Source organism: Oxyura jamaicensis, chromosome 27 (assembly GCF_011077185.1).
Source record: "Oxyura jamaicensis isolate SHBP4307 breed ruddy duck chromosome 27, BPBGC_Ojam_1.0, whole genome shotgun sequence".
Taxonomy (NCBI): domain Eukaryota; kingdom Metazoa; phylum Chordata; class Aves; order Anseriformes; family Anatidae; genus Oxyura; species Oxyura jamaicensis.
The window spans coordinates 3,014,517-3,031,932 of record NC_048919.1 but is presented as its reverse complement, the minus strand read 5'-3'; the positions used below and the strand labels follow the sequence as shown (position 1 = coordinate 3,031,932).

At 55.5% G+C, this 17,416-nt stretch overlaps 1 protein-coding gene across 4 annotated transcripts in view; it reads right to left on the bottom strand.

Annotated features, from left to right (window-relative positions):
• The window catches only part of KANSL1 (KAT8 regulatory NSL complex subunit 1), a 95,094-nt gene that overhangs the window by 16,776 nt on the left and 60,902 nt on the right, over positions 1-17,416 (bottom strand). For all 4 annotated transcript variants that reach the window (XM_035347788.1, XM_035347787.1, XM_035347790.1 and 1 more), the window contains exons 3-6: positions 12,796-12,937; positions 8,011-8,115; positions 3,160-3,275; positions 1,560-1,755 (exon numbers count right to left, since the gene is read on the bottom strand). In XM_035347788.1, coding sequence (XP_035203679.1) covers positions 1,560-1,755; positions 3,160-3,275; positions 8,011-8,115; positions 12,796-12,937 — 559 coding nt within the window. The remainder of the gene's footprint in view (positions 1-1,559; positions 1,756-3,159; positions 3,276-8,010; positions 8,116-12,795; positions 12,938-17,416) is intronic.

Here is a 17,416-nt window from a genome sequence, read left to right as displayed (position 1 = left end):
CAACAAAAAGACAGAAAGATCCAAGAACCACGTCCTGTGTGTGGAGAAACGGAGTGACCTGGTTTGTGTCGTGCACAGGTGACAACATTAAGCGTTAGCACAACAATTTGCAAACTATGAGGAAAACTGCTGGAACGAGGCGTGGAGCTGACCGGTTTACTCCAGGATTTGGACTACCGGTAATATCTTCATCCAGTCCTGTTCCACAAGACCGATCCCATTCCTAATCCGTGCAGGCTACAGAGCCTCTCTCCCCCTTTAGGCCTCTCTTCTTTTCTACAAGCCATCTCCTAACTTGAAGGGTATCTTCTCTTGACTATCTGGAAGAGCCCACACAAATCCTTGGCTATCTAGCACTTCTTCCACTCCTTGGAGCTGCTCTTCTGAACCAGCTCGGATTATCAAATGTACTTGATAAATTCGATCAAGAACTACCTCCGAATTAACAGACCTCCCTCGAACAGCCAGTGCGCCGTCAGCAGCACCTGTGGGATGGCAGGTAGTTCCTCAGCTTCACAACACTGAAAATCTCCCAGGCAGTCAGTGCAGGGGTCCACCAGAAACAGCCCAGCTTAACTGGTCACTCTTTTGCTGTTTTAAGCTATCTCAGCTGGCCAAGAATCTATTTTGCTCAGCGGAAGGAAGCTTTTTGGGCTTCTCTTTTAAACTCTAGCTCCTGCAGAGTGAAACCCCCTGAAACCGCGTGGTAATGAAGTTTGACTGGAGACACTGACTCAAAGGTAAGTGAATTTGAGCCCTCTATGGTTCTGCAATCATAAGAGCACAAATGCACAAAAAATGTCCTTATTCCCTCAATTTCTTGCCATCTATCCTCCAACTGACAGGTTACGGCATTCCTGAGGGAGGTCAAAAATGAATGAAGCGTGGCCTTTCCTCACACACGGTGCTCAGGGAATAAACTGCATTTCCACTGAACTGAATCCAGAATGGGCAAGGCAGGACCATGCGGAGAAGAGTACAAAGTTAAAAAAAATATAAAGAAAACAAAACCAGGAAGGAACGGAACCACAGCATTCAGCGATTTCCAAACCTAAGTAGCAGAAAGGAGCAGGGTCACTTCTGCCTGGGCAGACAGCTGCAGTTTTCCTCTAAGCAAGTTCTTGGTGTGTGTTAATTCCTGTGCTCACGGTAAAGGTTTCCTGATACCCGACTTTCCAAAGGCTCCCTTAACTACTCAAGCTTTATCACGTTAAACTACCCAGCCTCAAGCTTACCTTAGGCTGGTTGGTTTTAGAGAAGAAAACCTCGTGTCAGAATTCAGCATCTCCCCTCCACAGTGACAGCTAAGAGCAGTCTCCAACAATTAAGAGCTCCTCCTTCATTTCTCCTTCACTTTTCAGTCTTTGAAGCCTCATTGACCTGTTTTTCCTCTCCATTTTTCCCCCTCTCCGTAAGCACAAACATTCCCAAAGCGGGGAGGCCTCTTTGTGCAAATAGTAAAAGCAGTGGGCCAACACATTGGGAGCTCACCAGGCCCTTGTGTGTGGAGCTTGTGCTACGTGCTGCAGCAAAGGAGGAAAAGAAAGGTCAGTACTAACCTTTTTGGAAAGGGGCATGATGCTGCTAGGTCGAACAAGCCGTCGCTTCTTACAGCTCAGAACTGGGCGAGTGCGAGCTGCTACACACGTTCCATCAGAAGATGAAGAAACCATGTTCAGTCGTTGCTTTTTATGCAAGAGCTCCTCAGCTTCCTGGCCATCTCCCTGAGCGTGTTCTGCCAGGCCAGGCTGAAGACTGCCCAAGAGAAGAGAGTAAGAAAGACAAGAGTTATTCCTTCAGCCATCCCACACGGCCCAGCAGCACCGACAGGGTCGAGATTCAGACCCCAGCAGGGTTAGAAGCACTGCCGTTTCACAAGGAAATAGTTTTATTAAGCCAACTCGATTTTCTGCTTTTGCTTTGGTCGCTTTCCACATTCTCTCCCACCTCTCAACCTTTGACCAAAAAGCTTTGGAAGTTCGGAACAAAAAGCAGTTCTTAAAGCCAGGCACAGAGCAAGCTCCCCAGAAGCCACTCTCGCCACAAACAGCTTTCATCCTAGAATTCATCCTTCCCCAGAATTACAGCTCAGGGTATCTTAACCGAGAGGTCCTCGTGAGTTTAAGTGCTAGAGAGCGCAAGGCACAGACCTTGCAATTTTCTAGTCCAAATAATAAGCCCAGACGTGAACTCGATTCTGACTCAGGAACCGTACCTCTAACAACTCTCGGCACCTTTTTGGTGTCACTGCTATGCTACTCCTCACCTTTCTGCTTCACGCACAAAGGAGTTTCCTGCCATCAATACACCCTGCCACGCACGAAATACCAGTGCAGCTCCCCAACTACGGAGCCCTTTCATGTATATTCGACAAGTGCTTCGCTTCTAAAAATGCAGAACGTTAAAGCCCTGCAGTCTGATGCTCTGGAGTTCAAAGGCTACGGGCATACAAAGGGCCCTGTCGCAGCCTGCAGCGTTTCAGCTGTAGCCATGAGTTGGTCAATCAGTATTTCTATGCTGGCTCACGCCGCACCGCTGCAGCATCCTGCCCAAGGTGCGAAGGCTAACGGCGCTGGCAGAGCTTCTCTTGCCCCTACAGAGCTTAGGGTTCAACCCTGAAATCATCCTGGAGCACGGGAGAAGTTCTTTCGCTTGTTTGCATTTATGCACTTAGAAGATTTCCTTAACAAGAACAACCTGGAGAAACAAAGGATTTAGAGAATCCCATTCCCAAGGCAGTCAGTGGGATTTGGGTTCCTCCGCATCGTCGGAAAAGCAGGCCAATGGTTTACAGATTCCTGCAAGCTAATTGCAAGCAGGCCTCGAGTATCTTTCAATCACACAGTTTGCAAGTGTATTAAAAATACCCATAAAGGAACAGTTTTGAACATGCTCACTGCACAGTTGCCTGCAGGGCTTGCTCGTGTAAACACAGCTCAGCTCAATACCATTTTCAGAAAAACAATGCAGCAGAAAACCTCAAGCAAGAGATCTCCTCCAACGCTGTTTCCGAGCACCATCTAGTACCAAACATCTTTTTTTTTCCCCCAAAATAAACCATTTATACCATTGCCCACCCAATTACTACCACCCAGCACATTACAGGCTGGCTCGCAATCATAAAGATCAGACTCTCTCCGTAACACACGGGAAGCTTACGTGTTAATAACTCCATTGACGGGTCTTGGTGCTCCACAGGGCTTGGTGGGATGGGATTCAGGAGTACTTGAAGCAGAAATCCCCAAGTTCTCTAGTGGCTGGGATCCAGAAACACTCTACGGAAGGATGAGAAAAGCGATAAATGAACGTTGAGAAATGTTAAGTAGCTACAACTCCTGCGCCTAGTTTCGAGCTGAGGTTTCTGCACTGTAGCTACGGGTTTCCGAGCAGAACTTCAAGGATTTAGGAGTCAGCGTGAACAGACCAAGGGTGTAAGGACTTTGTGGGGAGCAGCTCTGGCAAGAGGACGGATACACGGCAGCGCTTTCCATGTGAGAAACAAAGGCTCGCAGTTCCCCTCGGGCGACCGCTCAGGAGCATGAAAGGCTTCGGCTGAGTTCCTTAGGGGGATGTTAGGATTTTGTCTCCAAGAGCAGAGAAGTTCCTGACCACCTGCGCAGCTCGCAGGCTGCCTCTCGCGTCGGACGGCGCGCTGCAAGCCACGGAGCTGCAAGCGCCTGCCTCAGCACTTGGGGGGAAAACGGGCGGCAAGGAGAGCAGACTTGCACAAGTCCATTTGCATTTGAACGAAATACCTGTGCCGGCACGGCCCGAAGAGCGCTTCGCAAGATCTTTTAAATTAAAAAGCACCCAGGCTGTGGGTTTGGGGTGTAAGCGGGCCAACTCTTCAAAAGTGCCGGATGCACGCAAAGCTGGAAGCACCTCTGTGAGGAGGGAAGCAAGTACGGACTAAGCTGAAGACAAAGCCCTCTCCCTCCTGCCCTGGGTGGGAAAAGCAGACAAACCCTCTCGAGCTACGACGAGGGGCAGCTACTGCACGGCTCCAGCATGGAAATACTGAATATGGCAAAGCTCGTGCTGGCCTGCAAGCGACAAGAGGGGGACTGCCACTGTCCCCTCCCTGCACGCTGGCTTTGTGCCTCCTGCCGTAGCAGCCCTGCTCCCCACCCCAGCCGGTGCCGGTGAGGTCCGGCACATCCTTGCCCTGCCACGAGGCTCCCCCAGACACATCGTTGCAGCCCCGTCTTTGCTTTCAGACACGCTCCTCCTCTTCCCCGGGGTTAAGGCTGCTTTCTTCCCTCGTGCAGCACTTCCTACACGCGCTGCCAGTGTTCTCTCTAGCTGGGCTTCCCCCTTTGTGCACCCAAGGGCGGTGGCGCATTTCATGCACTCATCAAAAAAGACGAAAGGAAAAGGGCTGACGTCTATCCAGGTGTCCGGGCAGCCACCCTGCCCGTCCCGCGCTCCTCAGAAGCGCCGGTACTGGCCTCAGTTAAATAAATCTTCCCTGCAATCACTCCTCAACCCCACAACCAACCTCCATGGGGACACACAGCGGTGCTGGGCCGCGCACAGCACAGCAGAGCCCTGGGTCAGCCAGGGAAGAGCCGTTTGAGGAACTGCCGGTTTGAGGAACTGGGCTGGCTTTTCTGCACCACTGCTAAAAAAAAAAAAAAAGCACCAACATTTCTCCTGTCCGGGCTGATGGGCTCGTCTGGTATTCGGCCGCCCCAGGCACGGGTTGGCCGGGGCTGGGAGCCTTACGCAAGCTGAACGCGGCACCCCGAGGAGGTGAAGCAGGGCGAGAGCCGTTCCCCTCGGCTCGCGGAGCCTTGGCCAGCCCGTGCCATCACCCGACACCTCCGCTGGAGGCAGGGACGGTGCGGGAGGGCGGGTGCACATGACTCATGAGCTCTTTTGAAACAGGGCTATTTATTTTCTCCTCCAGGAAGGGCCCTAAAGGAGGAAGCTCTTCTCCAGAGCGGTCTCTGGCTTGGTTACTCGAGATAGGAATACGGGGCGAGCCGCCTTCTGCCGAGGAGCTGCAAAGCGTCAGTCCAAAGTCCCTGTTATCAGTCACACCGCAGGCTCTCCCTATCGCACTGGACATGGGCGTTCCCTAACCGGGCTCTTGCCCGACCAGCTCCAAGCACGGAGATCTCCAGCCTTCAGACTCTGTCCCCAGCTATCCCCGGCCGCACCTCCCCGTGCCACGCGCTGCTCCAGGGCCGGCAGGGCAGCCAGGCTGGGATCTTTGCAGCAGGACCACGGTGATGCTCCACGCTGAGCTCTTCTCCAGGTTCTGGGGCTGGAAGTCCAGGTCTTCAGGATGCCTTTACGCTCTTGCTGGCTGCACGTGAAACCAGGAGCCTGCAGAGCACCTCTCCCAGCAGCACAGGATCCACTCCATGAGCACGTGCTGGGAGGTGGGTAGTCATGACCCAGGACCAGCAACGTCCCTCGTGTTCCCAAAAACACAGCTTCAGACCCTCACCTATTACCAGACACGACTCCCCGGTGCAGGGCAGAGTCCTAACAAGACATCCATCATTATCTTCTCTTGTGTATTATTAAAATTTCAACTGTGTCCCCTCGCTAGCAAGTCCAGCTGTTATTTCTTCAGGGCTTCTCGTTATCCCCATCTTCAGGCAAAAATATTTAATGAGTGGGTGTCTGATGCCCAAGGACACACATCCTGGATTCACGTTGGCCAAAGGAGTCCCAGGGGTGGATGAGACCCAAAGGTGAAGAGCATGAGATGGGAGGTGTTCCCTCCCCTTGCCCTGCGCTGCAGACCTCTTCCGCTCCCCGAGCCTGAACAAAAGGAAGATCTAATTGTAAGCGGCCCGAGGAGCGCCCGAACGATCAGCACCCCTGCAGCACAGCCCTGAGCCTCTTCCAGTGAGTGTCCTAACGCGCCAGGAATGGTCTCTGGGCTAATCACTGGCTCTGAGCAGATCGAGGCTCTGACTCAACACCCCACCCTTATGAGCAAGTCTAATTAGGCACAAACCCTCCTGCAGGAGGGCGTAGAAGCCGGGTGCCTGCAGGCAGCCTTTCTGCTGGCTGACGCCTCCGGCCCCGCTGGAGAAGCGGGCAGCTCGGTGCCACGCACACCCACCAGCAGCCACGTGTGCGGGGGAAGAAAGAGCCCATTTCGGGAGGAGGCATCCTCCAAGGAGCAAGGACGGCTGTAGAAGGAGCTGCAAGAAGGCGCCAAGCGTTAGCTACTACTGCTTTACTTCGTAGTAACTAAGCCTGCTTCACGCAGATGTTCTTCGCTGCTCTTGGTACCTGTTACTTGTGTCACTGTTTACCTCCAAGACCTGTCAGAGACCGGATCTCCGGAGTGCCTGTGCTGCAGCAATAAAAATCCCTGTCTGAAGAGCTTCTGTCCCAGGGAGAGGGATGAGAAAGGGGATGGAGTAGGAACTGAGTAAACACAGCAATAGTGAGGTGGCTGTGAGCAGCAAAAACAGCGCTGCCCGAGCATTTCCTTTCCTCTACACCAAATCCGTGGACATTTTCTGTTGTATACATACAGAGATGTCTAAGGCATCCTGAAAAAGGACAGCGTGGTGATTTTAAGGGTCAGGAAAACGTCTTGAATCTGTAGGGACAAAGTGAGAAGGGACACGGTGCTTCCATCTACAGATCCCAGGTTGAAAATATACCCGTGTCATTGGATAAACATCCTGATGTAGACAGATAAGGAAGAAATTTTTCTTCCTTATCACTGCTAAATTTGATTATTCGTCTCTGTTATCAACCTATTTACAGGTCAGCTCCCAAGCAGCAGCCAATTCACCAGCGCAGGAGCGTGCTATTTCCCAGGAGAACCGGAGCGCGCCGTCCCAGCCTTTGTTTGTTATTCACTGCGTGCTTTTTGGGTTAAAGCGTGGACGGGGGGGGGGGGATGACAGACGGACATCACTGTTCAAAAACCAGACACTGCGTAATGCTTCTGTTTCAGTCGTGATCTGTGGCGGCCCTGCCGTCGTCGCTCTGCAGCCTCCTGTTGCTCTTGCGGCGCGGCTGTTTCCATCTGAAGCACCACCGGTCCTGAGCGCAACCTGCTCGCTGTACCAATTACACAGCAGTTCTGGGGCTGAGCTAATCTGCTAATTAAAGACGTGCATTCCAAACCCGCATCTGAAAGGCAACGCTAAGCAAGGGGACGTTTCATTACAGGCACTTGTAATAACCCCGCGCGGCGCGCTGTTAATCGGAACTTCCACAGCATTTTGTGTTCTCGCTCAGCATCAGAAAAAGCCCGACAAGGTCTCACCAGCGACAGGAGGAAATACTTCAGGCACAATTTTACGGTCGCTTTCAGTTAATATTTTCTCTGTATCAACTACGCTGAATGTTGGGCTGTGAAACCCAAGCGCTCCCATCGCAGTGAGGTTTCGCTGCTCCCCGTCAGGACAGGGAAGCAGGAGCTCTGCAGCCTGGCAGCAGGAGCTGGAGCCAGGCAGGGACCACCCCTTCTCCTCGTACTACACCGCGGCTTCAAAACCCTCCGTTTTAATCCGTCGATGCGTCCCGCAGGATCAAAAGTAATCACAGCCAGAGCGAACGGTACGATCCAGCCTTCACTCTGTGCCCTACATTTCTGCATTAAATAATAAATACCTGGCACTCCACACAGCTTCCAGTGCATCTCCCTGAAATCATTAGTTCCCTTTCTGAGGGGTGAAGCTCAGGCAGATTATTAATAGTCACTTCTTCAGAAGCTTTTGCTAATTGTGCTGCTCTCGGTTTGCGGTACTGTTGCTAGAGGGAAAGGATTAGTTAGGATTTTTAAGCTTCATAAAATGCTAACGCACGTTACAAAGGTACCCCAAGGAACTCTGGGCTAAGAGGTGTTTAAATCCTATCGCTCGTTAACCCCAAAAGAACCCGGGAGGGGGCAGGACCAACAGAGGGGCCATGGCCACGCGAAGCCCCGCAGGGGCTCCTGCAGGAGTCCTGTGGTTCCAGCACCTCTCCCGGCTCCAGGAACGCGGAGCGCCAGGCCCCCAGCATCATCCTGCTGCTGGCACTTACCAGCCGGTCAGCCCCGGGCTCCAGCTTCGCTTCAGCACTAACGGGCCGGGACGCATCATCTACCGCAGGATCGGGGGGCGATGCTTCACCGAGGACTATCAGCCCCTGAAAAAGAGGGAACGGAACAGGGATTAACCGCGGATCCTTGGGGTTCAGCAGGGGAACCGCGCATCCTTCGTCCTCCAAAGAATAACAGCCTAAAACCACAGCCAAGCAAGGCTTGCCTTCCCCCACTTCTCAGACGCGATGCCAAACCGAGTCCCCTGATGGACTTTCCCGACATTGGAGCTGGACGCAGGTGGGGAAGGAAAGTGGCAGAAGCCAGATCGCAGGCCTCCAGCCCGCTGGGAGCAGATGCTAAGCTCCCTTCTTGCCCTTCCCCTCCTCCTGCACGCTCGCAGCTGGAGGTTGAGCGAGCTGCACGCCAGCAAAACCAGCGAGAACATTTTGCTGTAGCGCAGGGCAGGAAGCGGCTGCTGTAACAGCACCGAGTGGAGCGCGGTGCCGCAGCCGAGGAAACCATTTGGAGCGGGTGCCAGAAAGCTACAGGCAGACTCGTTAACTCTGAGCAGATTTTTTCAGAGAAGTGATATTCACCAAATTCAATACGGGAAGAACCACGCTGATAAACAAGCCCCTGCCATGGAGCTCGCGGGACAAAGCGCGGTGGCACAGCACTGCTTTATCAGCCCTCACACACGCTGTCCTGTTCGTGTTTCACTCCAAGCCAAGCTCGCTGCAGCGGCAGGAGGACTGCTTTCTCACCCAGCGACACGAAGGGAAATAAAATCATTACAATTGTGCCTATTCCCAGCTATACCACACCAGAGCAGGCTAAAATGTGCGAGGGATGACAGCCGGGAGAACCTAAAGGCCATGACAAGGCTGGGGACAAGCCGTGCCGGAGCTGGATGCAGCGGTCGTCAGGGAACAAGCTCAGAGGTTGCCCCGTGTGTCCTGGGAACGTCAGCCTGACAGCAGACCCGGACACGTTACCTGGAGAGGAAGGAGCCACAAGGCATCCCTCAGAGTCCCCAAAAGCAAATCTTGCAGGTAACAATGACCGAAGCCACGGCACGTGGCCACTCACATCTCTCATAAGGTTGATCCTACGCCTTGACACCAACTTCTGCCCGCCACGTCCGTGGCTTTCCAGAGAAACAGCGGCGGCTCGTGGTTCAGGGATCATTTATTTAAAAATAGATCGTCCATAAATGAAATACAACTCTACAGGGCCTCAGCGATCAGGAAGCAGCCAGCTTGTAGATAAACACGACAATTTTCTATAGCTTTCTGAGATCCCAGAAGGGTGGTTAGTAGATGAGAGAGGCTGGAAGCCTAAAATCAATTAAATGCTGCCGTGCTGGTCTTGTATTCCTGGAAAAATCCCTCTCGGAAGCACCCATCACATTCTGCCGCCGCTTCTCCAACCGTCCTCAGGCGTGCTGCAGTGGAGGTCGGTCGTCCCCGCGTGTCCAGTGTAGGAGACGAGGGACACAAAGAGGGGAGGAACCGGGACCAAACGCTAAATCGGCAGCGAGGGAGCCGCTTCCCTTTGACGCCCCGCTCCGGAAAGCGCTCGGGCTGCGTGTTTGCTCAGAGAGAGAATGAGATGGGGAAGCGTGCGCATTGGGAACAGGAACAGCCTCCAGGGACTTCTGCCTTCAGCTGAAAGGCAAGAGGACGAAGCGAGGTGCCCGGTGCCGCAGGGCAATGCAGGTAGATGTTGAGAGGCATGTCGCGGTGCCGGGGACTTGGTCCTAAGAGCTGCACTCCCCTGTGTGATGCCCACGGTGTGCATAGTTCTGGTCCCCGTCCAGCGCCTGCCTTGCACGAGCCTCCGTCCCCGCAGGCCGGACGGGCTCTCTGCTTTGAAGATATCTAAATCTCCATTATTTGCACCCGTCCGAGTAACAGACAGGAGTCCCAAGGGCAACATCAAACTTTCAGCTCCCTTTCAGGGCAGGAAAAGCCTTGGCGAGTTATTCGGAGCTCACCCAACGCTTGCTTTTTACCAGCATCCCAGAAAACAGGGATACCGAAGAATTCCTTCGCGCAGCTCTCGGATGCAGTTTCAGCTGAGGCTGGCAGCTTCTGCCAAGGGACCAGGGGGAAGGAAGGGGGCTGACCAACAGCAGGAGATGATGGGGAGTCCCCAGCGGTGTTGCTCGTCGTGCTCTGAGCCCGACGCCACCGCACCGATGTGGCAAGCTCGTGTGAGCAGCGCCAGCTGCTGCTCCTGCTCGTCCCCCCCTTCCCAGCACACGTTCCGCTGCTATCAGCGGCTCCAGCGCCAGCACGGCCCCACGGGGCCGAAGGCTTGGAGGGAGCAGAGCGAAACCTTCCCGGCTGGGCTGGGAGAGAGTCGAAGCGGGGTCTGCAGGGGCGACGAGCAAAACAAATCGTTGAAGGTCTTCAAGGAGTCCTGGTCATCGCATTCCAGCCAAGTCACTGCTACACAAAACCCCTCCAAGAGCCCTTTGTCTTCATTTACCTCGTATTCCATCCACGAGGGCAACTCATGAGAAAAGAGAGATGGGAAATTGCTCTCCGTTCCTTCTCCAACAGCGAGCACTTGCCACCCACAGGCGGCGCAGACTCGATGGGGGGAACTGGCATCATCCCGCACCCCCTCTAAAAACAGCCCAAGGAAGCACATCAGTGAAAGGAGACAAGAACACCCCGGTACCTTCGTGGACATCCAGTCCCTTCAATTAACCGCACGCACGCTTCAAAACCAACCCAAAACCAGAGGCCAACAGCCAGAAACACAGCACTCGACGCCCAACTGTGCACACACGCCCCCGATTTCTTGTTTTCCTCCGCATCTCGCCAGGCTCCGACCAAAGCGCTCCCGATGTGCTGACACCACCACGAGTGCCGAGACGCCGGGCAGCGGCGTACCCTCGAAACAGAAGGTTGGTTTTCCACTGCCGTGTCCTTCCCTTGCTTTGCTCTGACAAAGCAACGCGCCCTGCTTGCAAGGCCAGGATGGAAATGTTAACATAGAGATGCGATAAAACCAGAAAAGGGATAAAAAGGAATAGCAAGTGAACGCCTCCAGAGGCTACCTCTTAACCTCCCTTTGTTTTAGGCCAAAATGGCCAGAGTTAAGTTATGCTGGGCCAAAAACCACAGTGGCTCCGAATTCTTCAACTCTTGCCCTTGTACAGCTTCAAGTCAGGCCCATTCAAAGACTCCTGCGTTACTGAAGCGTGTTTATTTCCTCGTCTTCTCTGCTTGCTGCCAGTTGATGTAGAAGCCTTACTCCGAGCTCCTCGTTGACAAAACCCGAACGCGTTTGCCAAGGCATCCTTGAGCTCCATGGCACCGACACGACAGCCGGGTGCAAGCGGTGATCTCCACGAACCCGTCGAAAAGGCAGCGCGTGTGATTTCTGCTCCCCCGTGCAGGCAGGACAGCCGCCGTCAGATCCTGAGCATCTCAGCTCCCGTGCCACAGTAACTGGCAGGCTTCACCTTGAGTTCCCCCACCAGGTTATCTCAGTTGAGGAATTTTGGTTTGAGAAACGAAAAAAAGACGACGAGCTGTTTCCCAAACCCTCAGGTTTCTTCTCAAGCCCTGACACGATACTGTGATGTTCTCCGTTCCGACCCAGAGATGCAGCCTTAGATAAAAACGGGGTGCTGGTAGCCGTGAGCAGGCCACGTCACGAGTCTGTCGAGCTGTCAGAACCTGGGGGAAGCACCGAACCTTCTACTTCATTAGACGAGCATCCCCATTTCCTCTCTTTATTAGCTCATCAATGTTTAGCCCTTCTGTATTGGGTACTTCAAAAGCGCCTCGCAAGATCAGCTTCCTTGAGACAGACGGGATAAGGATTCGTTCTGATGCTGCTCTGTTGGTTTGATGTCCCGAGCGCTTCCCAGAAGCCTTCTCCTCTCTCCTCTCCTCTCCCTGATGTATTCCCCTCAGCCAGCCGGGCTCCTCCACCTAGTCCCAGCCCTCACCCACCCATCAGCCTGTTCCTCTGCATAGCTGCATAAAAGGCCACAGTCTTCCTCTCCTGCCCGTCCCTCTCTACCCCTCTGCAAGTCTCCCTCCCAGCCGTCCCCATTCCACCGTAAATCTCGGACTCTGAATTCCTGGGGATCTGTAAGGTGATGCAATACCCAGCTCCTTCTTGCCACAAACTCCGGGCATTCCTCCCTCCAAGGCCTGCCATTTCGACGCGCACGCCTGGACAAGTCTCGGTAACGATTCCTTCCTCATCCCTTCTCCGCTCCCCCCCCCGTTCTGCTGCCATCTGAGACCAAGTCTGAAAAAAAAAATCCTTCCAGAGAAAGGTCAGCACCTACAGTCTTTTCTTCTCTGACTCAATTTTAAGCCTGTGCTCTGCGATAGCATCTGAAGCTGACTTCCTCCTGAGTCCCCTCCCTTCCCCGGCAAGCCTCTGGTCGAGCTGCTCCTTATCCCCAGCTTCAGATCCTCCCCAGGAGAAAGAAAGGTCGAACGAAGCAAATACAAAACGAAGACTGGAGCGGGGGGCGAGTGCAACACGTGCAAAAGCAGCGGTTTTGTTCGGCACCCAAAGACTGGCTCTGCGGGGAGGGATTGCTCTCTTCACGTTACCGAATTGAACCAGGGAAACGAGCTGCCCTCAGCCCATGCCAAATTGCATCACCATTAGTCAGGGCCGGGGGATGCGCTGTTTGAGATAGGGGGGGAGGAAAAATGCATCACGCCCTGCACACACGCTCCCCACTGCGGCGGGAGAGCCATAGGAGCCTGGGCTGAAAGCACACGTACCCGAACAGTCCTCACCTTGTTGGCTCTGATCTGCTTGTAAATATCCGTTTGCTGCCGGATTCGGTATTCCAGGTCCGAGACGTGGGCTTGGAGCCAATTCCAGCGACTGACGATGGCTGCACGGTCTGCTGCCCATCTCCACTCTGCCCTTCGTCTCCTGGAAAAACAGACCGGGGAAGGGGGGATTATTTGGAGGGAGATTTTTCATTACACAGCCCACGGAAAACCCAGCAGAACTGCCAGCCAGATCAAAAGCTCCACGCTGAATGGCACGGCTGATGCCGTCTAGCCACCACTAACAATTCCCAGCCCAGCTACGGACGTGCTGGAAAAGCCATGCCTCCGCTGAGCGGTGTTAAAGCGACTGCTGGTAGATTGAAGTTCTGCCTGTGCCAGCGTTAAGGTTTTGTTCCACGCTTCGCTGAACCAGCAGCTCCAGTCCTCCCTGGCCGCGTCAGCCAGACCCACGTCGCCAAGCCTCGAAGAAATAACGCCCACCTGCCCCCCCCTCCCTCAGCTCATCCCCTTTCAAAGCACCTCTGGCAGCAGTCACGGAACGGGCTCCAACACCAGCGCAAACCGCACGCCCACAATTCAAGCCCCGTGGCCAGGCTCACAACGCGCCATCGGTTTTCAGAGAGCATCTGCTCTTCGGAGGCGAGCAGCAGAGCTCGCAGCGCCTCGCCCAAGCTGCTCCCCCCTGCACGGAGGGGTTGCAAAGGAAAGGGGGCGACGGCAAGCTTGGTTTCTGCCTCTGATGGCTCGACCGAGCCAACAAAGCCAGGAAAAAAAAGCAGAAATCACCAAGCGAGCTGCACCTCGCGGTCTCGCGGCTGCGTGGGGGAACCCACGTGCTTTGCAAGCCTTGGCTGATCTCCCCCCTCCTTTATCCGCGCTGCGACCACAGAATACGGTTCAGCGGGAGCAGAAATACGCTTTCGCTAGCGTCTGGACTACAGCGGCGCGTTGTGGAGCCAACTGCTACAAAAACGCCCTTACTCCCTGCTACCGAGCCCCAGGCAGAAATAAACACAAAGAGGGAAGGGACACGCCGAGCCGCGGCTCCGCTCTCCTACATTCGAAGCCAGAATATCAGGGAAATGGATCACAAGCATCCTGATCCTGCTGGGTAAATACTAAAACTACCCAGAAAGAAAGGAAACCACAGCGTGACGCAGGAACCGGGCCACGGCAGGAGCGCGTGCACGAATCCAGTGTCGCTGCACAAAAGCCTCTGCCACATCTGGATGCCTCAGAACGAGGAAGTAGTGACCAAACGATTCCCTTTTCCCCCCATCCCTTCCTCCTGCAGCAGTCTTGGCACGCAGCATCTCGTCCAGGCTGCAGCACAGGCACCCGACCGCCCTCCCACCAGGCAGAGGAGCCCCAGGTCCAGGTTTTTCTCCCCGAACTACCCCAAGTTTCCCGCTGCTGAGATCGACCAGTTTGGAAGCCGAAACCAGCCATGAGTCCAGGCGTGCTGCTACCTCCCGTGGCCCTAAGGAGAGCACCGGGGTGACCACGGCTTTCACATCGGCCAAGCAAAATGCCCTGAAACGAAGGAGTCGGCTCCTCCCACCTGCAAATGAAACCCACAAATTCAGAGCAAGGCGCGTTCTCCGTGTTCTTGCCGGGCTGCTGGAGCACGCGGGGGGCTCAGCGGTCGCTGGCATCGCCCCATCACCGAGCTCGAATCCAGCTCTCCATCCCAGCCACGCTGTATTCTGTTCCACGAGGGGTAAACGCCGCGGGAAAGGGGTGGCCGGGCACCAGACCTTCTCCCTCCTCCTGCCGGGAGCTTGCCCTGAGCATCGCTGGGAAGGCAGCGCCGCTCCCGACTCCGTCGCCCGCAAGACCTGTGGCATTTTTTGGGGAGCATCGTTTCCCACAGGACAGGTTTATTGGAGAGGAGTTCTGATCCTAAAGCATCCTCAGCATCTGCAGGTAAAACCGACTTCAGGAACATCCCCAACGTTTGGGATTCTAAGCCCGATCTCCGCAGGACTGTGCTTGCTCGCTGGGGATCCACCTTGGGAGTATTTTTTTTAAAAAATCAGGTAGGAGAAAGGTCGAAAGCTGCCGAGAGCACCTCCAAACGGCGTCCTCCCCTGGCTTTCCTCTGCGAGGCTACAAAGCACCTGAACAAGGCTACGAAGCCCCCGTGCCTGCTGGAACAGCGTCGTCGTGCTCCGCGAAGCCTCACTCTCATTTCCATTACGCAGAAATCAAGGTTGAGGGTAAAAACCCACCCAACGCCCATTCGATTCCTGGGCGGCACGGCGGCGCGAGCGGCGGCAGAGCCCCTCTTTGTTTCACCTTAAATTCGGGACACATCCTACCCTGGGCAAAACCCACCGGATTTAAACCAGAAATAAAACCACGAAGCGAAACGTGGGAACGTCTGCTTCATCCTCTGGCACCTCGCCGAGCAGGAGCAGGGGCAGACACGTGGCCGTGGCTCAGCCACGCTCTCCAAACCAGCGCCGGGCGGAGGGCGCTCCCTCTGTATTTAGGGTCGAGCCTTTTCAGAGCCTGCTCCGTTACCCCCTCTGCGGCAGCGTTGATCTTTTCCGCCTGTTTCAGCTTTTTGGATCCAAGGAGTGTCGCTTCTTTCCTTTGAATCCCTACAGGAACGCTTCGCCAAGCGGTATTTTCTCGGCTAGCCCTAGAAAGTAGCAACCGAGCACAGGACGGCGCTGGAAGAAGTCACGGGCCGTCGCCCCAAACCTCAGCCAGACACCCAGCGGCTGGGGGCAGGGAAAGCCACTTCCTTTCTTTTTAAGCATCGGGGGCTTTGCGATGATGGTGAGTAGAAGGGTTCGCTCCACCTGCCCCAGAAGGGGGCTGAATGAAGCTGACAGCGAGGGGAGAGGCGAGGCAGATGGCTGTGAGCGCGTTCCGTGGCTCGTCCCGGGATCAGACGGTGCCAGTGAAGGTGGCGAAGGCAGCGCCGGGAGCAGCACCGGGAGCAGCTCCTGCATCCTCCAGGATGAATTCCTCCTCGTGCTGCTGCGAGGGCACTGCTTTGGGCAAGAGCACATGCGAAGCTGGCTGTGGAGGACGACGCAGGGCACAGCCGCGGGACAGAAGAACGATTTAGGGGCTTGATTCTTTAAAAACAAACGTTCCCAGGTAGGCTCGCTCCCCTGGTGGAGGCTGTGACGTGTGCAGGACTGCAGCCGCCTGACGGCGCGCACGCAGCTGGCGTGGCACTCAGCTTGACCGACAAGGACAGCGCGGGGCCAGCCGAAGCAGATGGCGCCGCCGGGAAATCGCGTGCGCCGAGGTGGCAGCCGACACGTGCCCAGGTGGCGCAGGCAGAGGTGGAGGAGGAGGAAGAAGAGTGGTGGAGGAGGAAGAAGAGTGGTGGAGGAGGAGGAGGAGCGGCAGAGCCAAGCTCGAGAAACGCCGTGTCCATGGGAGGCTGGGGGCCTTCACCCATGGAAAAAGGTCTCCAGGCCTTCCCATCTGGGGTAACGGCGAGTCAAAGCCTCGGCAAGGTGGCAGCCGCCCCCTCCTGGGTGGCGGAGGTGCGGGGATGGGCACTGCCTCTGCAGAAACGCTTTGGGAGAGCTGCAGGAAGGAACTTGATCAACGTGCCAGGTCCTCAGATTGCTCCGATTACAGCTGAGGGATGGAGGGAGGCAATCATTTCATCTCAAAAAACAAACCGCAGCAGTTAAATGCGACTGAAGAAATGCAGGGGGGGGGGGGAAACCCCGTGTTACATCAGCACGAGTCCTTGGGACGGGCTCCGGTCCTTCCCCAAGCACACAACAGGCAGCTGTGGGTCCGATTCAGTGTCCTGAACAGCAAAGAAAAGCTCCCGAAAGCAAACGCCGCCCCCCAGCCCTGGGGGCAAGGTGCTGCTGCCCTGTACTGGGGTCCCCAGACGCAGCCCACGGTGCTCGCTGCCGCCCGGGGGTTTTGGCCCTTGCAGAGCGGGGCGTGCGCCCTGCTCTGTTTGGTTTTGAAGCAGGATCAGTGCGGCCCTGCCAACGAACACGGCCAACTCCTAGGGCAAGGCGCTGCCGTCGGTACGGCCCCGTGCTCGGTTCAGTTGTCTCAGCAGCCGCGGTGCCGTAGAAGCCGGACGAGCCCCGTGGAGATAAGCGCCGAGGAGCACGGCCTCCGCCTGCAGGGCTTCAACCAAGGGATCCTACAAAAACCAAGCCGCAGCCGCGCACAAGGCAGTGCTGGGTGAATTGGCACAGGGATCTCCCCAACACAAGGCACAGCCGTGCCCTCTGCCCCCAGGCAGGAGGCTTCGCACGCTGCCCCGTGGAAACGAAGGCCCCGTGAGAGCTCCCTGGTTCCCCCCGAGTCTGGTGAGAGGTGTTTGCTCTGCTCCTCCCGGACCCGGGAGAAGCGGTGCCGGTTCCTCCTGCCCAGCCACCGGCCCGGTAATGACACAGAAAAATGAAGTGAAAGGATTTGGGATGGGAAAGTTTCCTGCTGGAGGGGAAGCACGGCAAACAGCCGCTCACAGGAGGCAGCCTCCAAGCAGGAGAAAGCAGCCGCGAGGGGCTGCAGGGAGATGGCTTCAGCACCTCGAGCCCAGATCACCTCCGGGAGGGACGCGTGGAGATGCCAAAAAGCCCTTCGTGCAGCCCGGCAGCCCTGGGGGGGATGAACC